The 22,335-nt window shown below is 50.5% G+C and overlaps 1 protein-coding gene across 1 annotated transcript; it reads left to right on the top strand.

Moving 5' to 3' along the window:
- Positions 1 to 9,352: 9,352 nt before the first annotated feature.
- On the top strand, positions 9,353 to 21,391 carry FOXF2 (forkhead box F2). Its single transcript, XM_053397025.1, has 2 exons — positions 9,353 to 10,839; positions 19,363 to 21,391. The coding sequence occupies exons 1-2, from the start codon at positions 9,879 to 9,881 to the stop codon at positions 19,530 to 19,532; spliced, it is 1,131 nt and encodes a 376-aa protein (XP_053253000.1). The 5' UTR covers positions 9,353 to 9,878; the 3' UTR covers positions 19,533 to 21,391.
- Positions 21,392 to 22,335: the final 944 nt, after the last annotated feature.

Genomic DNA, 22,335 nt, shown 5'->3' on the forward strand with positions numbered 1-22,335 from the left:
TCCCAACCCATGTCTACTCAGAAGCAAATATTACTGAATTCAATGGGGCTTACTCCCAGGAAAGTGAGGTTGGGATTCATCGATGGGATTTACCTCCCAGTAAATCTGTTTAGGATCCTTCAGCAGGCGATTTTAAACTTGGCTGCGTCATTCCCACAAGAGACACGAGCCACTTTGCTCTCATTCGTAGCAGCGGGGGCTTGCGCAGGAGAATCTCCCAAGGGACTGAGCCCAGGGACTAAAAATGCTATTAATAATTCTCCACCGCTGGTCACGATTCCCTCTTCTAACTCTGTGGAAGTCGGGGCAGTCCACGTCCATGCGTCACGACGACGCTATCACGGGCATAGCCAGGATTTATGTGGGGGGTGGTTGTATGCTTCATGTTAGGGGGGGCAAAACTTCCGTTAGTTAAGGATTTTTATTGATTTACTTGATCTGCCCCTCTGCACCCCTGGCTAGGCCTATAGCCGCTATGGACTTTCGATAAATTGGACTGGGCCTGGCAGCAAGTCTGGTTTGATCTGGCCGGAATTTGGAAATAAGCTTCTAGGCTCTGCGACTTTATCTGGGAAAGAAACCCACACCCCCGTCCGAGATGGATGGGATTTCCTTTACAGGAGACACGGGTTGGTGACCTGATGGTGACACCCGATTTGGACTCTGATTTAAAGGACCCCTAACTGCACCATCCAGCCTCTCCTAGCTCATTTAGAGCCTGCTGCTGATAACGCCAAGATCTGATCCCCACATGGGCCACCTGCATATTCCTGCATTACAGCGGGTTGGACTAGATGACCCTGGGCTCCCTTTCAACTCTACGAATCTATCATTCTATGGATGTGCCCGCTCCGAAATGAGACCCACTGGATTCCCGTGGGATTGGCTCCCAAGTCAGTGTGCATATAGCATAGCAGCCTTAAACCACGATCCTTTACGTCATAGGTGCCAACTCCTAGGGGCGAGGGGTCTTTGCCGCCCCCCATAAAATATTTGAGGGGGCTGGGTCCCCCAAAGTTCATAGGCATTGCCATTCAAATGGTGTGCCGCTGCCACATGTGGGGCAGGGTTTATCGGGGGGGGGATATTTTATTCAAGCTGGCACCCCTGGAAAGAGGTGACCACGTAGCAACGAGTCCCACGCGCGACACATTTGTGATTTCTTGTGGCAGAGCCTTCCGTGGGCCAGACAAGTCCACGGAGGTCGACGCCACGCGAAACCGCGAAGGGGGCCGGCTACTGTTTGCCAGCGCTGCAGACGAGCCCCTAAGCTCCGAAAGAAACCCTACTGTTTTTCCATTCGATGGGGGTGGCAGGCCCCATCCTCCCACGCTTTCGGGTCCCGACACGGTCCGCCAGAGACAGCGGGGTTGATTCCTGGCCTGCCAAGCCGCAGCCCCGCTCGGCCTCGGAGCGCCTGAGTGCCAAGCCGAGTGTCGGAGGCTGCCTTGGCAAGCGCTCCAAGCGACGACGGGAAGAGACCGAGAGAGCCAAAAAGGTCCCGAACCTCGCGAAACTGAAGAACAGGATTTCCCACGGACTTCGGAGAAGGAGAGCGCAGTCCAAGGGAGGAGGCGGGTCAGTCTAACTCCGGGGAAAGACGAGACCTAGCGCCCTTCAGTCTGCAGCCTCTTGCTGGACCTTTATCAACGACTTGCACGCCTTGCCTGCATTGACGGGGCGGGGGGGGGGGGGAGATGGGAACAATTGCTTCCCCACCACCACAAATCATAAACCTCGGATTCCCGGATTGCATATAAAAACAACTACTAAGTTTCTAGCTTTCGTAGAACCTGCGTTGGGAGGCAAAATGGACAGGCCCCAGGTTCTTCGCGTTACGCACGTGTAGCGCTAGGCTGCGAATCCTCTCTTCTGGATTTATGCACAGAAATAATTCACAGCCTCGTAAAACCAAGTTTTTTCGTGGTTTGAGCTCATCGAGCACGTCCCAGGGCAGCACCTTCTATTGGTTTCAATGGAGCTTTCTTCTTAAGGAAAGGCTGGGTTCTCACGTGCAGGTACATCAGCAAGTATCTCAGCAGTCCCACGGTTCAGCTCTGGTGGACTGCTTCCGTTTAGGAGGGGGCGAATATGAAACCTCGGGTGTGTGGTCTGTGCTGACTGGTCCAGCACACTAAGCAACGGTTTGCATGTGTGAATGAGCCACCCCAGCCCTAGCTCCGCCAGACGGAACCTGCGTGTCACGCATAGTTGCCTCTGAAGCGAGGCTTATCGTTGGAGTCACTTCACAGGTGGAACTGCGAGTCACCAAATGTTGAGCAATCGGCTGAAGAGTATCCGGGAGGTTTATATGTTGCACGTGTGAACGAGCTGGAGGGCGCTCTTTCTCGTGCGCTCCTTGCGTGCAGACTGGAGCAGTTATGTTTGACCCTTTTCAGAAGCTATATCTGACCCGCCCTCCTTCCTCTTTGCCCAGCCTCTCTCCTACCGCCGCCGCCGCCCCCTGAGCGGCTCCAGGAGCGGCCCGTTTCCTTGCACAGGCCTTGAAGCGGAAGACAGTGCGAGATTCACCCCGTGTGAAAACAGTGCATCGAAAGGACGGGAACAGCAGCAACTAGCGGCTGCCTGCAAGGCGGCCTGCGGGCGAAGGGAAAACTAAGAAACTCCTTCTCAGCAGGCCGAAGGGGAAAACGGTCTGAGAAGCAGAGATACAAGCAGACTGGAGAGTGAAAGTTGATGAACTTCGCCCACTTTCTTAGAAGCCCATCCCAAACAGATGAAAACTACACCAACCACAAGGTCAAAATCCATGCACTGTTGAAGCAAACGAAAAAGGGTACCCGGCAACTTCTGGACTACAACTCACGTCATCCCTGACCATAGGCCATGGTGGGTAGCTGAGGCTCATGGGAACTGGAGTCCAACTACATGTGGAGAGCAATACAAACGATTCCACGCTGGGTGCTTTAATCTTGTTCCACATCTGGATTCCACACCGGCTACTACCACCGATTGAACTTCCAGCATTACCCAGCCATGCATGCACTGAAGGGCTATGGATGTTGGAATTCATAGAAGCACAGATTTGGAAGGGACCCTGAGGGTCATCTAGTCCAACCCCCTGCAGTGCAGGAATCTCAACACATCAGATTTGAAACCGTATTGTCCCTGCTTAGCAGTATCAAACCACTTTAAACAGTCATGGTTTCCCTCGAAAGAATCCTGGGAAGTTTAGCATGTTAAGGGTTCCGAGAGTCGTTAGAGACCCTGTTCTCCTCACAGAGCTACAATTCTCAGAGTGGTTTGACAACCCCAATTCCCAGGGAACTCTGGGACCCGGACTAGTTGACCCTCGTGGTCCCTTTCCAATTCTATATTCCATCACTCTGACTGATCGTCCCTTTGGAAACTAGTCTCTGCCCAATCAGCTCACAATTCCGTCTTACGTCAGTTCTTTAAGAATTCCCTGAAGCGCCCATCTTCATTTTATTATATTTTTCCTGCGCGATCCGTCACACACTTAGATGGATGATCGATGGGACTACAGTTGACACCCAGGAAGCTTTAGCGTTACTCGCCTCGCCCTCACACCCACCCCAGGAAAACCAATACAGTATGCCCAGATTATCAACCCTCTCTATAGCAGTGCTTCTCGGCCTGTTCAAGGGCTTAAGGGCGTTGAATCGAGACCCACAGAGATCCTAGCAATCTGCAGCGCGCAGGAAGGGGACTAGCGGGCTATAAAAAGCTGCAGGCCTGGGACATACGCCTTTGCAAAACGGAAGAGCTATCCAAATAAACAGGGCGAAGGGGACGCAAAAGGTCCCGCAGAAAAGGCGGCAGTGGGGGGAAGACGGACGAAACCTTCCCCTTCAGACCTTTCTCCCTTCCTCGCCCAGTACCTTCAACCTTCCTTCGGAGCGACAGAGCACTGTGTCCTTTTTCTCCCCTTCGGACGTTTCAAAGGCAAAGTAGAAGCAAAAGAGGCTATTGGTTCATATTGGCTTTCCTTAAATTATCCAGGCGCTTCGCCTGGTTGTTTCACTAAACAAGCACACCATTCAGCATCATCCGCGTCACTTTAGGCCCATATTGCAGATGGGAAAGTTGAGGCACGCCCTTGCGACCCACTTGCCCCACCTGAAACAAGCCAGCTTTCTTGTAGCTCATTTGCTCACCTTCATCTCTACTCAACCTTCCTTTTCTCTACCCCACCCCACCCCCCAGCTAACCCCCTCGATCTCTTCCCACGCCCACTGCCCACATTTATACTGTAACCTCATCGGAGCAGGGACCTTTCTTTCCTTGCGTCCCTACGTGAAGTGGCGTAGTGGTGGCGCGGCATAATGAAACGACAGCCCGTTGTGTCAGAAATGCCACTGTTGCTGTTCACTTGCAACCTAACCCCTCAAATTCTCTAGGTTTTACTCCATGGCGCTACTTTGCTGTTCCACTTGCAGAAGAAGGGTTCTGTGAAACCAGAAAGCCTCCAAACCCAAGACGTCGGACAAGCTGCGTCGTTTTTAACCTAATCTGGACTCCTGTGCAGACCTGGTTATATATTTGAAGAATAAATTCCCTTAAGAGGGAATTTGTCTGCAGCTTCAGCCTCGGGTTTTAAGCCAGGGGCGCTTCTTTTCTATAGAATCTGAAGAGGAGAGAGCGTTAGAGAAAGTAAAGAAGGAAACTGAGGCACAGGAGAGAGGGAGAGGGAGGGAGGGAGGGAGAGAGAGAGAGACTTCCCTCGTCTGCTGGCTGTTCCTATTTGACTCTTTTTTTTTCCCACCGTCGGTTTCGTCTTTTATTTATGTAGCTCCCCAGATGCGGAGGCTTAGCATGTTCTGGACAAGAAATTGAAACCCGCAATAATGAAGCGATTTCCTAGAAAGGAGGGCGGCGGTTGTATAGAGAACAACAATATCTGAGTAACCAAATCAGCCCCCAAGTTTCATTTCCGCCTGTTCTGCTCAAACAAACCATTTTGGCTTTCTCCAAAGGCGGGATCAAGCTCGAACGCGAGACACCCAACCCAAACAAACGCCGCCCGGGCTCCTGGTTAATCAGAAGCGCTTGAAAGCGATCCCGGCGTCATCACCGGCGAGGGCGCAGCGACAAATTGCTCTTCGGAAGAGTCCCTTATGCTTGGCTGCAATGGCAAGTCCAGGAGAGAGAGAGAAAAAGGGGTGAGGGGTCGGAGAGGGAGACACGCAAACACTCGCACACATTTGCAAGGAAGGAAAAGAACTCTTCAATAATCAGTGATCGATATCCTGTTGGTTATGCGCCTTCTTGGGGTGGCGCTGTGGGTAAAAGCCTCAGCGCCTAGGACTTGCCGATGGAAACGTCGGCGGTTCGAATCCCCGCGGCGGGGTGCGCTCCCGTTGCTCGGTCCCAGCGCCTGCCAACCTAGCAGTTCGAAAGCACCCCCGGGTGCAAGTAGATAAATAGGGACCGCTTACCAGCGGGAAGGTAAACGGCGTTTCCGTGTGTTGCCCTCGCTGGCCAGATGCAGCTTGTCACGCTGGCCACGTGACCCGGAAGTGTCTTCGGACAGCGCTGGCTCCCGGCCTATAGAGTGAGATGAGCGCACAACCCTAGAGTCTCGCAAGACTGGCCCGTACCGGCAGGGGTACCTCTATGCGCCTTCTTTACGCGCTTCCAAATTGGTTTCCTTCCATGGACGTTTGCACTGATCTCAGGACCGAGCCCCTCCCAATAGATAATATGAGAGAGAGAGTGAGTTTACAAAGAAATCACTATTGTACTAAGCTTATGGACCTTCTGCTTTTTGCTTGACTCAACACTGCGATAGAGGCAGTGCAAATAACTTTTGCATTTGGCGAAGGAGCGATCTCAGAACCTTAGCTCCTATGAGGTCCTCTGTGTTCCACCCACTGGTCGCAAGGGCTGAATTTCCCACATGCAAAACACCCCCGTGAGAATAAATCCTTGTTGCTGGAGCCCGAGTAAGTTAACAGCACAAGCCAGATGCACATTTACACGGAAGTAAACTTCCCTGGGTTCAATGAGGCTTACTCCCTTGTACGTTTGTCTAAGAGAGAGCCTCTTTAAGCAATATAACGCCATCACTGTGTAGGGTGCTTGAAAGAGAATCTAGAAGCACGGGTCTCTGCCCCGAGGAGCTTACAATCTAAAATCTTGGCGCTGCGGGGTGAAATGCCACAGAGGGAAGGGATGACAATGAAACAGAGCAGGCAGGAAAGGGATATGCGCTCGTCACAAGTCCTTGTTGCAGAAAATCACTATGCTATGTCCTGATTCCGCTTTTTAACGACCACCGAGCTGAACTTTCGAGCATCGCCCTCTGAACAACATACTCCCCATTATACAGCTGGAAAGAAATTTGTCTGCGCAAGATTGTGGGCGAATGCCTCCCTTCTCGTGAACCTTTTCGGGGATTTGAGATGCCCTTTGCCAAGGAAGCGATCCGTTGAAGCAAAGGGTCACCGCCGGGAGGAGGAAGGAACTCAGATGTCATTCACGCGTCAGGCTCGGGGAAGCACAGTGTTGTTGCAAAGGGGGAATGTTTGGAACTTGGTGGCGTTTGTTTGGAGCCTCTGGAGGCATCAACCGCGGTGGCGACTCCCGTGCGTTGTGGGAACCGAGGACCGGCCCCCGTTCCTCCTCTTCCCCCAGGCTGCAAGGTCAACAATTCCTAGTGACAGGGCAAGATTTCCCCCCTCCCACTAGTCCCAGTCCTGTCCACAACTCTCACCAAAAAAAGACACCGGTCTTGGGCTTAAATTGTGTCGTAAACATTGTCGAGCTTAGTCATGTTTTCTTAGCTGATTTTCAGGTACAATCAAGCCCTCTTCCCAGGGACTGAGCGAGGGTGATCTGGAGGAAGCTGTCGACGCCTGTTCAGTTAATTTAGCTTTGCTTTGTCTAATTACTGGCGGAGCTTAGGGAAAAGGAGCCCGGCTCAGGGCGGTAAGCTGACACTTGGGCTCGGTGGGTGGTATAAGCCAGGCAGAGGGTTGATGGAAAAAGCCTGCTTCCACTCAGCTCCAGGTCACTGTCTGAGACCAGCCGCCCCTCCTCTTCCCTCCTCCAACCACCCCCCACCCCCGCCTGCTCCCTCCCGCCCACCCGCCTCCACCAAAGGCAGCTCAGCAAAGCGCCACCAACGCTGAGGGCCTCCTTCTCAGCAAGGTGATGGTGGCGGACCTGGGTCTGGGCTGTACCACTTCGGAGTGCACTGGGGGTGGGGCAGGATAGTCTCCACGCTCCCTTCGAAAGTCCCAAATATCGTCCCCCATGGAAAACTGACATATCAGAAAGCGAGTAAGGCTAAACTAACAGAGGACCAGATTTTTTTTAGTGTTTTTTTTATGTAGGATCTATATCTATCTGTCTGTCTGTCTGTCTGTCATCTATCTATTTAAAGGGTCCTTTTCTTTTTCTGGATGAGTTTCCCGTCATTTGACTCAATTTAACACAAGACAAGAAAAAGTTTGCCCCCCTCGCTAGGACTGAGAGATCCAGTTCTCCAGGCGCAAGGCTTTGGAACAATACTTTCCCATTTCCTCGCTATTATTATTATTATTATTATTATTATTTTATTTTATTTTCCTTTGAGAATCAAGACAGAGAAACGGTGTGGGCTTTGAAGCTAGGAAACGCGTTGGTTTAGTGCACGATTCCATTTCTCGGACTCAGGACTGTCAGGACTCAGCGTTCCCAATCTGTAAAATGTGTCTAAACAAGTGACTATTACTGTACGCCATCTAAGTGCGTTGCTCTGAAGACAAGCACGCTTTTAGCACTGTGGGTAAACTTCGGTGCCCGCCGCCTCTGTGCTGGGGTGGGGCGACAAGCTACTATGGAGTTGATAATCCGCAATGGCTTGAATGCCCCCGTCCGCTCCTTGATAGACTTCTATTCCATGAATGAATTCCTTACCCAAACCCCAGCATGAGCAGAGCACATGGTTTCTCCCTGGAAATCAGTTTCAGCGGTATCTCTCTCCCCCCCCAGCCCCTCCCCTCTGTAGATTACCAGACTACCAGCAGCGCTGCAATCTCAGCATTCCTATAGAAAGGTATCAGGAGAGTAGGGGAAGGGAGTCACGGGTCACAGGCAGAGATCTGACTGACCTCTTGCGGCACCGGGCTCTGGGTGTACTCTTGGGCAAGCCCTCAGTCTCCTGTCTGTGAAATGGGACTAGCTGAGTCCGACCTCCCAGGCTTGTTATGAGAAACAACCAAGGTCGGATTTGTAAAATCAAAAGTGCTTTAAAGAAATGATAAGAACGGAAACCAAGCTGGCTTCACTTTCTGATGAAAGGGAAAGTGAGGGAAAGTAATGTACGTAGGTGATGCTGCAAAAAGCCCTCTTGGTCTTCTCGAGCATGTCAGGGTTTTTGGTGGGGGTTTTTTGGTGGGGGTTACGATTAGGACCCGGATGTGCTGCTGCGCACTTTTACTGTATAAAGTACTGACGCCTCCTTTGATGCGGGTGTACACGCGTGTCCAAGTCTGGGGACACTAGGGCATTGGGAGGGCGCGAGAACGGGCTCCTTAGATGGCGGTGTATAACCATATCTGTGTATCTTACATCTAAATTCCTGGGTCGAGCTGCGACCCTGCAGTCCTGGTGCTTGCTGAAGCCACTGGCAAAAATAAAATAATAATCTCATTGGCTTTTCAAATGGGCTACGGTTGCACACTTAATTCAATGCAGTAGCCAGAGCAATCAGTAGGAAATCCTTCCAAGGAAATGGTTTGGGACTAAATCCTATCGATTCATATGGTTTCTACTTTTCCTTAAATGTGCAAGCTAACCTATTGGAAAGGCAGGGATATGTGCTTAGCGGTTCCGACCCAAAGACCTAAATTAGTTGGGTTTACCACACACACACACACACACACACAGTCCTGGAATGACGCATTCGCTCTCACTTTGGCACAATCTGTTACGCAGAATTGAAGACACCTAACTTGATGCAATCGATTAGAAGCTACTTGCAAACTTAATATTTGACTGTGTTATTTACATGGCATATGCAGGGAATGTTTCTGGAGGGTGAGGTATATGGGTATTGTTATATGTGTTTTTCAGAAACTGGAAAAAATGGGTTTGTGTTTTTTTCAGTAGTGCGATTCTTTCTGGTCGCAAAAATCCCCGAGCATTCCTTTGAGCTAGCCGAGATCTCTGGCAGTTGTCCTGGCAGGAGTAGGAAAGGAGCAGAAAAGCCACACCACCCGCGCATTACCTTCGGGGTCTGGTGCTGAGCGTGCGCTGCGAGGCTTAGCAACTGTCTCAGGGCAAGCGTGATGGATGGTATAATTGCGTGTAGCGAGGATGGCAGCCAGAGAGATCTGGAGCCTCTGCGGGCAGCTCGCAGGACTGGAGCGGGGGGGGGCGGGTGGACAGAGGCCAGCTGGAGCGGAGGAGCTGCGCCCATTCGGGGCCCCCTCCCCTTCTCTCCTCTCTTCCCCCAGGCTGATTTTTTGGATAGACTCAATGGGAAAGGAGATTTCGGGAAAGAGGGAGGGGGAAGTTCCTCCAGCAGGCGACAGATTTAAAGTCCCGATAGGCGTCCGCGGATTCTGTTTGGCTGCGCTGCCTTTACGCAAAAGCGGCGAGGGGTTTCGCTGGATTTCCTCTTCTTTAAAGGCTTCAGGATGGCCACCAGGTGGGGGGCAGAGAGCCGAGCCGGAGAGCTGGAGAGAACTGTAGGCTCCTGAGTCGGGGGAGCGGGGGAGGAGAAGGAGGAGGGGGGGTCAGAGAGGGGAAAGAGGGAGGGAGGGAGCGCTGGGCTTGTGTGAAACAGAAGAGAGGCAGACAGACGGAGAAGGAGAGAAAGGGAGGCTTGCGCAGGGAAGGAGGGAGGGAGGGATGCTCAGGGACCGCTTCCAGATCGCCGAGGAGGTGGCCCAGGAGGAGCAGCTTCCATGAGCTCCGAGATCGGGGCCCCGGTGCCTCGCAGCCCGGCCTTGATGAGCCAGCAGCCGCCTCCGCCGCCCTCCGCGCTGGAGTCGTCCAGCAACGGCAGCAGCAGCAACAGCAGCGCTTCAGCGTCCGCGCCGTCGAAAGCCAAGAAAGCCAGCTCGGGGCTGAGGCGCCCGGAGAAGCCTCCTTATTCCTACATCGCTCTTATCGTCATGGCTATCCAGAGCTCGCCGTCGAAACGGCTGACGCTGAGCGAGATCTACCAGTTCCTGCAGGCGCGCTTCCCCTTCTTCCGCGGCGCTTACCAGGGCTGGAAGAATTCGGTGCGCCACAACCTGTCGCTCAACGAGTGCTTCATCAAGCTGCCCAAAGGGCTGGGCCGGCCCGGGAAGGGCCACTACTGGACCATCGACCCGGCCAGCGAGTTCATGTTCGAGGAAGGCTCCTTCCGACGGCGCCCCAGGGGCTTCCGAAGGAAATGCCAAGCGCTCAAGCCCACCATGTACCACCGCATGGTGAACGGCCTGGGCTTCCTCCCGCAGGGCTTCGACTTCCAAGCGCCCCCCGCCGCCCCGTTGGGCTGCCACCCCAACGGCTACAACCCCCTGGACGTGATGCAGGCCGGCGCCTACGAGGCGCACCACGTCCCACACATGTCTCCCAACCCGGGCTCCACTTACATGGCCAGCTGCCCGGTGCCTTCCAACGGCGGCGCCGACTACGGCCCCGACAGCAGCAGCAGCCCCGTGCCCTCATCACCCGCCATGGCCAGCGCCATCGAGTGCCACTCGCCCTACGGCAGCCCCGCGGGACACTGGACCTCCTCGGCTGCCTCGCCCTATCTCAAGCAGCAGGCCCTGCCGCCGCCCACCCCCGCCGCCCCCACGGGCATCCACTCCGGAGTGGCCTCCTACTCGCTGGAGCAGAGCTACTTGCACCAAAACGGCAGGGAAGACCTCTCAGGTACCAAAGGCGACCCGCCCCCACCTCCACCTCCCTAAGCACACACGCGCTCAACCCTCCAAACCTTTGCCCACCTCACGAGTCAGCCGAATGGGGTCCTCCAGCTTCTTTTGAAAAAGGAAATCAGCCTGTTGACATTAGATAGATGGATAGATAGGCAGAGATAGATAGATGGTAGATAGATGATAGATAGCTAGATAGATGATAGATGATGATAGATAGATAGATAGATAGATAGATAGATAGATAGATAGATGATAGATAGATAGATACACCGCAGATACCCATAACTTGTTCAAAGGAAGCTTTGGGCTCAGTTCTTAAGCATGTTCCTGCAGAAGTACTGTAATAATATTTTATTGTAAACAGGCAGATCTCGTTCTGGCCATTTCTATTTACAACTTAATACATTTAAGAGGTGATTGATCTTCTTAGTCGCCCACAGCTCCAGCCTGGCTCTCACTGGAGGATTTCACTGCCACTAACTTGACTGGTTTGAGATCCTACAGGCGTGATGCTAAGAGCACAATCTCCTGGGAGTAAATGCCATGCAAATAACAATTTTTAAAAAGGATTCAGTTGCAAATGGCTCTGTCTGCCGGGCACGGAATGCTGAACAGTCCAGAACGCGCACTGACACCATCCAGCAACTGGTGCGGATGTGATCCCCACACGCCATAGGATGGGTCGCATCCCGTGGGGATTGCAATAAAGCTAAACTAGAGCTTGATCGGGGCCGTTCTCTTGAAAGTGCATTATTTGGGATTCTAAACCTGGGAGGCAAGGGCGAGGAATGCAGGTTAGGGATCCAGCCGACGGCTGACAGCGAGCAAACAAGCTGGCTTGAAAATAATATATTTGGATGAAATCAAGGAGAACATAGAAGTAAGGCTCTTTAAACCAACTTTTTTGGACTTGCAGGCAGGCCAGGGCTGATGGGACGCTGCCCTCCCTTCCCAAATGCACACTTCCAGAGTAAGCGGGGTGCCCATCTCCTTTAGAAACTGTGGGCGTAGAATCAGGAGGTGGCAATGGTTTCTGTGAATTAATCTTGAGCATTGAGATGTGATCCCGTCCGCACTTACTTGGAAGTAAGGGCCGCTGGAACCAATGGGATTTATTCCAAGTGGAAGTTGTTTAGATAGGACGGCTTGTTAATGTCTCAGTTCATTACGGCAGGGAAAGCTTCGATCTACAGAAGTTGTAAATACTTTTTTTTTTAATGTGCCCAAGATGTTGGAGAGGAAGGTGCGGAAGGCGCTGGTTCGGTTTCTGAAAGCGAAACCCTGAACAGGAAAGTGACTAGATATTTCAAGAATACCGAGTGGCTGCGATCTTAGAATTAAGTGCCAAAGACGGTTTTGGATCGGGATATTAGAGGGTGCCCATCATCGTGGCGTCTGGGCGCATCACGCTCACTTAGATGTCCAGCTGTTTCATTTCTGAGAACGACCCTTTTCATGTGCAGTGTGTGTATTATATATGTATATATCTCGATAGATGTAGATTAGATTGGGGGGGGTGTTTCCCAGAGGAATGACCTGCGACCTCCAAAACCGTAGGTGGGGTGTTGTTGTTTTTTAATTAAAAAAAGAACACCTCTTCGCGGGGAAGGCGGGCGATTGCGAAGAGACTGGAAATAAATCCCTTCGCTCGCTCAGGTTAAAGTTGTAGCTGTCAGATAACGCTGCCTCAATAACAAGCCCTGATGCTGGGTCTCCTCGGTGTTTTCTCTGAAAACACCAGCTTTGACGTGAGAAAACAAAAGCTGCTTCCAGGGGGGAAAATAGACCTATTGTTCGGAGAGAAGGAGAGCAGCAATTCGGGAGGGCTGGGATGGGAGGGGGGACTCGTAGGAGAGAGATATATGACTTTTTATCCCACCCACCCCCTCACCCGTTCACCCAAAGAATATAGCCGCAGGACATCCTCCTTTCTGTGTCTTAGTAAAGCCAGGCTCAATTTGTTAAGCAGAATGCCAGAGATCAAGGTAAACTACAGATAGATTATTTTTACTTCGCTGCCTTATTGATAATCATCTTATTTAAATTCGAATCTCGATCATAGCGCCCAGTCGCTGGCTCGGCATTGCAGTTGAGTCACGATTAGTATTATTAGATCGAGATTAACAATTTAGCCAAACAACTCCCCCACCCCTCTAAAATACCGGCGGCTGCAATTCGAAGTCCATGTGTAGCCCACGTTTAGGCATGTTTACTCAGCAGGAAGTCCCCACCGTGTTCAATGGAACTTACTCTCTGTGTAAATTGCAGCTTTTAGTTTGGAGTTCGCTTCACTGAGCGCAGTGGGCCTTACTCCCGAGGAAGCATGCCTAGGATAGCCTTTTTAAAGAATTTGGCTGCAACCCCAAATATTAAATATGCTCGTCCTATGGTTATGTGGTTAGAATTTGGGAAGCTTTCAATTTAATAGGACTTACTGGCGAGTAAGTATGATTAGGATCCTGGTGTTTTCTCTTTCTTTCTTTCTTTCTTTCTTTCTTTCTTTCTTTGGCGTGGTATGATAGATAGATAGATAGATAGATAGATAGATAGATAGATAGATAGATATAGATAATAGAGATAGATAGATAGACAGATAGATAGATGATAGAGATAGATAGATAGATAGATAGATGATAGAGATGATAGATAGATGATATATAGATAGATAGATGATAGATCCAGCCACAGTTACGTACTTTTACTTCCCATTGACTTCAACGGGGGTGTTAGACACGTGCTTTTAAATGTCTCCCGGCGAAATCCGCGGGGAAAGGGCTTTTACTTTGGCTGGATCGTGTCCGTTTTGAATAAACCGAAGCGCCTGGCGAGCATGACATACCACAGCTTCTTTCCTGCAAGTTTCTTAAAAAAAAAACAAAAAACCTTTTCTCAGCCCTGATGATAGCGAAGAAAACATAACAAATCTCAAAAAAGGGTCTCATTACCACAGCGGGAGCAAAAGAAAAAGAAAAAATACCCTGGAGGTTTATAGCCATCTAATTGAAAAAGAGGGAGAAATATTATCTGAATACAGCCTGAGGGATGAGGCTGGGGGGGCGGTAAATCTATTCGGATTTTCTTTTCAAACCGCAAAAAAAAAGGTGCTAGCGTGAGACTCAGACCCGTTGCTATAACTGGAAGGAACTGCTCTGTTGTTGTTTTTTTCTCTTCGCAGTACGTTGCTTTTTATAGGAGAGAGAAAATATTTCTTAAAAAATAATAATAAGACTCTTTAGGAAATCTGGGTGGAAGAGAGCGAGAGAGCTGCGACTGTAAGGCATCGAAATGGGTAAAAGATGTTGGGCTCTTACGGAGGAAATTTTCCAAATAGCCCTTTTAAACGTGGGTCTCGGAGGTTAACTAAACAAAGACAGTCTGGGCTGGACCACACCGAAGGGGATTGGAGCTTGACTTAACCCAGATGAGAGCGAGGTCTTGTTCAATTTTATGGGAATTTCAACAAGTAACAAATACAGACGACCTTGTCCATTGCTTCGCTTTGCTTGTCGGCGACCTGCTGTCAATCATCTGCTGCGCCCAACTCTCCATCTCTCCCCCCCTCCACCACTAGCGCCCCCTCCCTCTCCAAATCACCTTCCTTTTTAGCTTGGGATTTGGGGAAAGAAAGAAAAAACCAGAGCCCTTCCCTTGTGGAAATGATTCCAGAAGGATCTCTGGAAGTTTGGTTTTGTTTTTTTAAACGAGAAGAAGGATGGTGAGGGTTGCATGAAACCGACATCCCAATCTCCCGAGGTAACGATAGGAAGGGAACTTAGATACAGAATTTGGTTTTACGGAGTGGCCTTTAATTTTATTTTTACACCTTGATTCTGACTCTAAACACAGTCCCGCCATTGGCTTTAATGGGCTGGAGGCTGGGCGTAGGAGAAGTTCCAGTGAGTGTAAACGGGACTTTAACTGGTCAGTAATGGATTGGGGTGAAGGAAGATAGTAATTGAAAAGCACATCGTTTCCCTCCGTAGACTCGTGCAGTTTCCGCCTCTAAATCCACCCTTCTTTAAAATGCCCATTTCCTGGATTTTAAAGGACTGCATTCTTTCTCAGAATTATCCAACCGCTTTCTGAACCCAACACGCTGGATCGGAAGAAATCTTTTGCTTCTGCGTCAGGATTATCTCCCGCTAAACATTTGGCAGTTTTGATAAACGCTGTTCTCTTGCCTGGGGAGTATAGGTCGAGGAATCCCGATCCACAGCCCAGTGGCACCACGTCTCGAACCACATTTACAGTGATAACCCTATGCATGTACAGTGGTACCTCGGGTTACATACGCTTCAGGTTACATACGCTTCAGGTTACAGAGTCCGCTAACCCAGAAATAGTACCTCGGGTTAAGAACTTTGCTTCAGGATGAGAACAGAAATTGTGCTCCGGCAGTGTGGCAGCAGCAGGAGGCCCCATTAGCTAAAGTGGTGCTTCAGGTTAAGAACAGTTTCAGGTTAAGAACGGACCTTCAGAACGAATTAAGTACGTAGCCAGAGGTACCACTGTATGCGTATCTACCTCGAAGTAGGTCTCAGGAAAAACATGCCCAGGATTGCAACCCTAGCCGAAACTGCCAGCTCCAAGTAGCGAAGTAGCGCTCAGGTGTTTCAAAGACTCAATAACTGGTTAGGCAGGGATTTCTGCTATTATTTTGGGCTTCTTGGATCCCGTTGAGGAGAAGGTGATCGAAGCACCTTAAAGATGTGCAGGATAGTATAGGCCTAAGGAAGCTTCGCTGATGCTTCTCAATCAACCAAGCCAGCTATACCCATGTAGGCTCTTCAGAGTCAATGGGACTACTCTAAAATAAGCAGGCTGCCAATGGGAAACAGGAGAGTTTCTTAAATCTCATCCGGATTAAAAAAAAAAAGGTTTAATCTTAAGGAAGTGGGGAAGGAAACCCAGAAATATTTTTGAAGTATTTTTTTTTTAAGCATGTTTAGTTGGGGAACAATATGCTATATAAATCCAGCTCCAGTGGAAAAAAAACTGCTATGAAACATAAACAGGGAAAGAGAAAGAAAGAAGGTTGCAAGCGCGTTTCCTGGGAAGTAGACAAATCCTAGGCATATTTTCTGGGAGGGAAATTTTTCCCAGTTCAAGGAGACACTACAGCAGGGATTGGGGAACCGGCGTGGCCTTTCAAGTGTAGTAGGACTCCAAGTCCCATCAGCCTCAGCGGGAATGCTGGATGGTCAGGTGAGCTGGGGCTGATGGGGTCCAGCAGCAGCTCCTCTTCACCCCAACATCGCCTCTCCAAGCGAGCCTTGGACCCCAGCATTGCAAACGATGCGATTGGGGAGTTCGCTGAAAGAGTGCATCGCAAAAATATATGAGACTGGAGGACACGGGATCAGGCCGGGACATCTCAGCTCCCCCAACCCGGTCCTCGCCTGCTAGAAGTAACCTTCATTGATTTGCAATGAAAGGCCTTCGAGTAAGTGCTGCCGGCAGCCCAGTGGCATTTAGCAACCGAGAAAATGTGTTTAGGATCACGATCTTAAACGAAACTTTGGAATTCTGGCAGGCAAAGCAATCGAGGACCTAAGGTCTCCGCCCCGCCTGGAATACCAGGCGCTGCGGAGCCGCTCGTTTATGAGCTGACAGCGCTGTAATGTCGGTCCCCAATTGATTTTTATCGGTCAATAAAGCCCCATCAAATCATGCACGGTTTAGTGCCGAGGAGATGCTAAATCCCGGCCTCTCCTGAGCCTCCCTCCCGCTCTCCCCTTAGAAGGGCCGAGCAAGATTGGAAACAGAAGTCGCTTCTCTCGGAGGCTTAGAGGCGAACGGAGCAGAGGGAGGGAGAGGAGGAGGAGGGAGGCGGACATTTTTCGCACACTGTTAAACCAAAGCGAACTGATTGAATCAGAGCTGCAATAAAGCGCGCCGGTTTCATTAGGAGCATACCAGGCAGGTTATTAGAAAGACGGAGGAAATCCAGCGAAATAATCGCTTTTACCAAAGGGACCGCTCCGGGGTGAGCAAAGGGGCAGACGAGAGAGAGAGAGAGACCCTCTAACTATTACTCCGCACAGCCCCCTGGGTCAAAAGTGAAGCAGGCGTTGAGCGGAGACTGAGAAAATTCAGCAAGGGGCTTCTCCACTTTCCCTCTCGATGGGAGTCCTTTGCCCAACTGCTCAGCTAAAACAACTTTGGAAAAAGAGGAGTTATGCGGAGGGGTATTGATCCGTAGCCCTTCTTTCCAGACCCCTGCAGTCTTTTGCATCAGTTGGGGACGATCAGAGAGAAAGGGAGCGGTCAAGTCTACCTCTCTGCAGCACCAGAAACTAGAGCCCCGATTGGCAGACAGAGCTATCCAAAACGGTTCCTGAACAGGAAGGGAAGGAGGAAGAAACTTATTTGTTTATTGCGTTTTTACCGCATCTTTTTCTCCAAGGAGCCCGAGGGGGCGTCCGTGGTCCTCCTCCTGCTCATTTAACCCCACAAACCAACCCTGTGAGGTAGGTTAGGCTGGGAGGCGGGGTCGTGAGTCGCCCCGGGTCACCCAGTGAGTTTCCTGGCCAAGTGAGGATTTGCACGCTGGTCTCTCCCACGCCCTAGTCCAGCGCCCTAACCGCTACACCATACTGCTTTTCTGAAGATGCTCCGGGGGCTGCTCTTCATTTCCGGGGCACGGGCAGATTGCCCTGTTGAGCCCACTCGTTGCAGGGGGAAAGTTCCTGCCGCTAGCTGGGAAGCAATGGAGAGCGGCTCTGGTATTTCCCAAAACACTTCGATGCCCAACAGCACTCCTGGGTGGAAGGGAAGACTCCCCGCGTCTGGCCACCTCGACCTGACCGCTGCGGCCGGATCCACCTTGTGGCTGTAACCGCTCCATGTAAACGAACCCAGATCTTACAGTCCAGGTGTCACACTCTGCGCCAGCGCGGTTTCCAAGCCGCTTTGGTCAAGAGTCGCCCTGTCGGTTCCTTGAACGGGCTTATTCAAAAGATTTCAGAAATAAAATAAGCAGGTTGTAAAACTGAAATGGGGCATCCCACTGGGTCTTCCGCGGGAGATGCTCAAGATCCGGATTGCATTCAGTCAGCTAAACAAGAGCACTTCGGTGAAACTAGGATGTGGGCTTGAGCCTCTGTTGCTGCGCGGAGCCAGCGACAGGCATGGAGGATGCGCAACCGCGTCCATGCGCATCAAATTGAGCACATCAAGCTGGTGCGAGCAGATCCGTCGCTGCAAAAGTTTTGGGCCGATAATCATGGCAGGGATTTTTCTGCCTTTTAGTTGGCCGGGATTCGGGAGATCTCCTTGAGATAAATGGCTCAGATGCTTAACAGGATTTCGCGCAGCGGCCTCTGTGGAGTCGGTGATCTGAAGCTCCCCGGTCATTGCTTTTCCACAAAACCCTCTCCGAATCCCGCATTTTGACACGCACTTGCGAATAATAGCAGGAGCTGGAAACTTTCAGCCCTTACCGTAACATTGTGCTTCACTGTAATGCTAAATGGTTCATGTTGCTTTCTATGCTTTCTATGTTGTGAACCACCTGTGCTAACGATAGCTGAAAGGCGGTCGACGGGTGCCGCAAACAAGTTCAGCTGGGTAGATCATGCTCTGTCCCTAATTTCTGGGTCAGTATTTATCCCCTGAAAAGGGGGAGCGAGGCGGGAGGACCGCTGGGTCTGGACGCTGACTATGGAAAAGGAAGCTCAATTGAAAATCGAAGTGCTTTACTTTAAAGTCAATTGTGTCGTTAGGATCAGGATCTTAATTCATTCGGAGTTCCGCATTCCCTTTTTCACTGAACTGATCCTACAGGCCCAGAATACCTAGGTGTGGAAAAATCGAGGGAAACGGGACAGTGATCCAGTTATTGGAGACTGCAGTCTCAGTCACACTTACCAGGCAGTAAGTCTTCTCAAAAATAGTTGGGGCTTACTTCGGACTAAACATCCGTAGGATTGCACTGTGAGAAGCCCTGGAGGCAGTTTGGCGTCCTGCGCGCTTGTGGGCTGATCGGACGCCAAAGTCAGGAGAGACATATTTAGGCCCCAAACCTTTAGCTTAAAGTGAGATGCGTTGTGAATAGGCATAGTTTGGGCAGCGACAGCCGCGATGGGTCTGTAGGTCCGCCGCACAGCATTTAGAACATTTAAAAAGGAGAATAAAAATAAACAAATTAGGCTTTGATTGCCTCTATGAGGAAAGCCAGCTATGCGGCTTCCTCTCCCTTGCAGACTTGCCTTCTTCTGGCTATCAATATAGTTACTATTGCAGTCCGCCTTCTTTCCATGGCGCTCAAGGCGGCTTACATTCCTGCTATCCAAGTAATAATCCTGCGGCGATCATGGGAGTTGTAGGCCAAAAACATATGGAGGGCCGAGTTTGAGGAAGCCTGACCTAGGCAGTGGGGATTTTGAAGTCACACCCTTTAACCCTTTGACCACCCCACCCGCCCGGTCACGTCCCTCAGCTAACCACCCTGCCTTCTCCAGGGGAACCTTTTGAGCTGTTCTGTGGACTCGCTCGCTCTTTCTCGCTTCCTCCGCAGTGGGGCTGCCTCGCTACCAGCATCACCCGTCCCCGGTGTGCGACAGGAAGGATTTCGTCCTCAACTTCAACGGCATCTCTTCCTTCCACCCGTCGGCCAGCGGCTCCTATTACCACCATCACCACCACCATCAAAGCGTCTGCCAAGACATCAAGCCCTGTGTGATGTGAACAATGACCTTGGGAGCTGGATTGAAAGGAGAAGGTTGGGGAGGTTGGGGTGGGAGCGAGAGAGAGAGGTCCAAAGACTTCACCCAAAAGATCACACGCAACGGGAGGACTCGCGCGGATCGAGCCCAGAGGTCCACGCCCAGCTGCGCGAGCCTCCCTTTGTAAGTACAGTGCGCCAGTCACTTAAGGAAAGCCGCGTAAGGGCCGGACGCCCGGTTGGATACGTGCGCTCCTTTTCCGCGGGATCCTAAACCTCTCCTACTGAGTTCACAGCAGGCCTGCACGTGTTCCCTGCGAAGTAAGCCCGGCTGCGTCCAGTGGGGCTTCCCAAGCGTGCAGGATCAGCAACTCTAGCCCAACAGAAACGTGCGCAATGTTGCAGCTCCATCCTAGAGCGCCAGAATGTGAAACTAAATCCCACCGACTTCAGCTAGGAAGGGGAACAGGTGTGTGGGGGGGAGGGGGCGATTCGAGGCATACTTCCTCAGAAGTAAATCCCATAGAGTCCAATGGTTCGATGCGTATAGGATGGCAGTCTTAGCCTTGAACAGATCCGCAAGAGGGAGAGGACTGCGATCCTAGACATACACCCGCATCTAGGATGGAAAGGTGGGCTGTAGCGCAGGAAAGCTCATAGCCATGATGATACTAATTAATAAATAAACACCAGTCTTTAAGGTGTCAAGTGTACGTTATGTATAGGACACAGCCTTAAGCCTCAGTGAACCCAAGGAGACTTTCCTCTGAAGAAAGCATGCTTAGGATCGCGCTGCGTACAACTCAAGCTACAGGGAATGGGCCCCTGTTTGCTTTGTGTGTTTGGATGAAAGGGCAGAAGGTGGTCGCTGCAGCGTCAGGCAGGTTCAGAATCAATCGGGCGCATTCCTTTGAAAGCCAGTATTTTAAAGAAGTGAAGCAGAAGGCTAGTTCATATACATATAGTTACATTTTTAAAAAACAAAAATAATCAAAGGCAACTGCGATTGGAATCTGCCAGCTTTTCAATTACACAGAAATTTAGGGCGGTGGGGGGGGGAGAAGAGAGATGTCCCCCTTTTTATGCCTGATGTCCGTGCAACACAGAAACAATCCGCATTCACTGAGTTCGCCTACTTCATCATCCGAATAAAGCACTTTCGTTTTGAGTCCTGCTTCATTTCAGCTGGAGAGATCTAAGCATGCAGGGCATTGCAGCACAAGGTAGGCTTCGATTCTGCACGTGTTTACCTGGGAGCACGTGCCATTGGACTCCACGGGGCTTACTCCCGAGTAGAAATATATGGGGTTGCACCGTGAAGTCTTTGCGCCGCTGAGATTACCTTCCGAGTAAGCTACGTAGGTTCACGATCACACTCTCCTATTGAAGTCAGCGTTGTCTGTCACAGAATCGTACCTCTAGCTTTTGAAAATGCAGATTTATTATTCCCTAGTGTCAGCAGAGCCATTGTTTTGCGGGATGCTGTTTCAGCAGCACCAGCCAGTATTAACAAACCTTGTTTTAAAATTTGGAGAGGGTGTGTGCTTGTGCGTGGTTGTGTCGCTTCCAAGAAAGTCCCCAGATTCTGTTTGTTTGTGTTTTGTTTTCCAATATTGCAACAATACCACGTTTGGGGTTTAGTTTATTTCCTTTCTTGCTTTTTTTTTACTTTTTTTAAAAAAGTGTTTATATCACAGTCTTTTAAAATAATTATTTGGAATAAATCTCGTGTATACTCACACACTATCGCTTTTAAACCGGAGAGTATAATTTGCACTTATGTATAACTTTTGTCAAAATATTGTGATGTACAAACTTGTTGGGGTGGGTTTCTTGTTGATGTGTGTGGTGTGTTTCCCCCCCAATAAAATGTATATGGCCAGCGCGCATTTTCCTTTTCCTCGGCATGCTAAACTCCTCGGTTCTTATAGCGAATTGTAACAGGAAAAGGAGCGGGCATCTCGCTCCTTAAAGGAAAGGCGGGAATCCGGAGGCGGATCCAGGAGGCGCGGTGACTTCGAGGTGTGTTTTTGTTTTCCGTGGAACGGGACCAGAATTACTTCGCTTGCGGGCTGCAGCGTTGAACAGACGAAACACCCCGTCTATACCCAACGCTTGGTATAGTTTGTCTATTTTTGACATTTTTTTTCCCTTTAGAAGAGAAACGTATTGGGGGAAGACAAAGTATTAAAAATATCAGATTAAAAAAATTCAAATGGAGTATCCTTTCATTTCAGGACTTAGATTTTTCCTCCCACTCCACCTTCAACAAGTGTTTACACACAGAAAGAATCCAGAAACAACCCATCAGACTCCTCTTTGCATTCAGTAGACAAAGAATTGAAGCGAGTTATTTCCTCCCCTTTTAAAGGAAGACAAATTTGTCTTCGGGTTTGGGAGTTTAGCGTCCGCCAGAGTAAAACCAGCGCGGGGAGAAAATGCTGAAACCGTTATCTGTTTACCTGGACTTTTCTTTTCTTTTTTAGCACATTAGAAACTTGCCGCCCTTCCAAAAAGTGCAGATCTGTATGTACTTCTTGATCTGCAGTTTGGCAATTTTAGACTTGGGGAGTGAATGGCCGCGTGTGAACGTCGGGGGGGGGGCGAGTGCTCTTTAGATGCGAACTTGCTTTAGTTGGAAACGTGGCAAGCCAAGTGTTTGGGGGCTCTCCTGCTGTCTCGGGGTCCTGTGCCTCTGCCCCAAAGTCCTGCCTGGACGGCACTACTGACCGCGCGCGTTCTGTGCGCCAGAGAGAGTGCCCAAAAGTCCGCCTCCAAAAAGTGAACGCCATTGCGGCCGGAGGTATATTTCTGTCCGCTTGCAAA

Source organism: Podarcis raffonei, chromosome 7 (assembly GCF_027172205.1).
Source record: "Podarcis raffonei isolate rPodRaf1 chromosome 7, rPodRaf1.pri, whole genome shotgun sequence".
In the NCBI taxonomy this organism is placed as follows: Eukaryota; Metazoa; Chordata; class Lepidosauria; order Squamata; family Lacertidae; genus Podarcis; species Podarcis raffonei.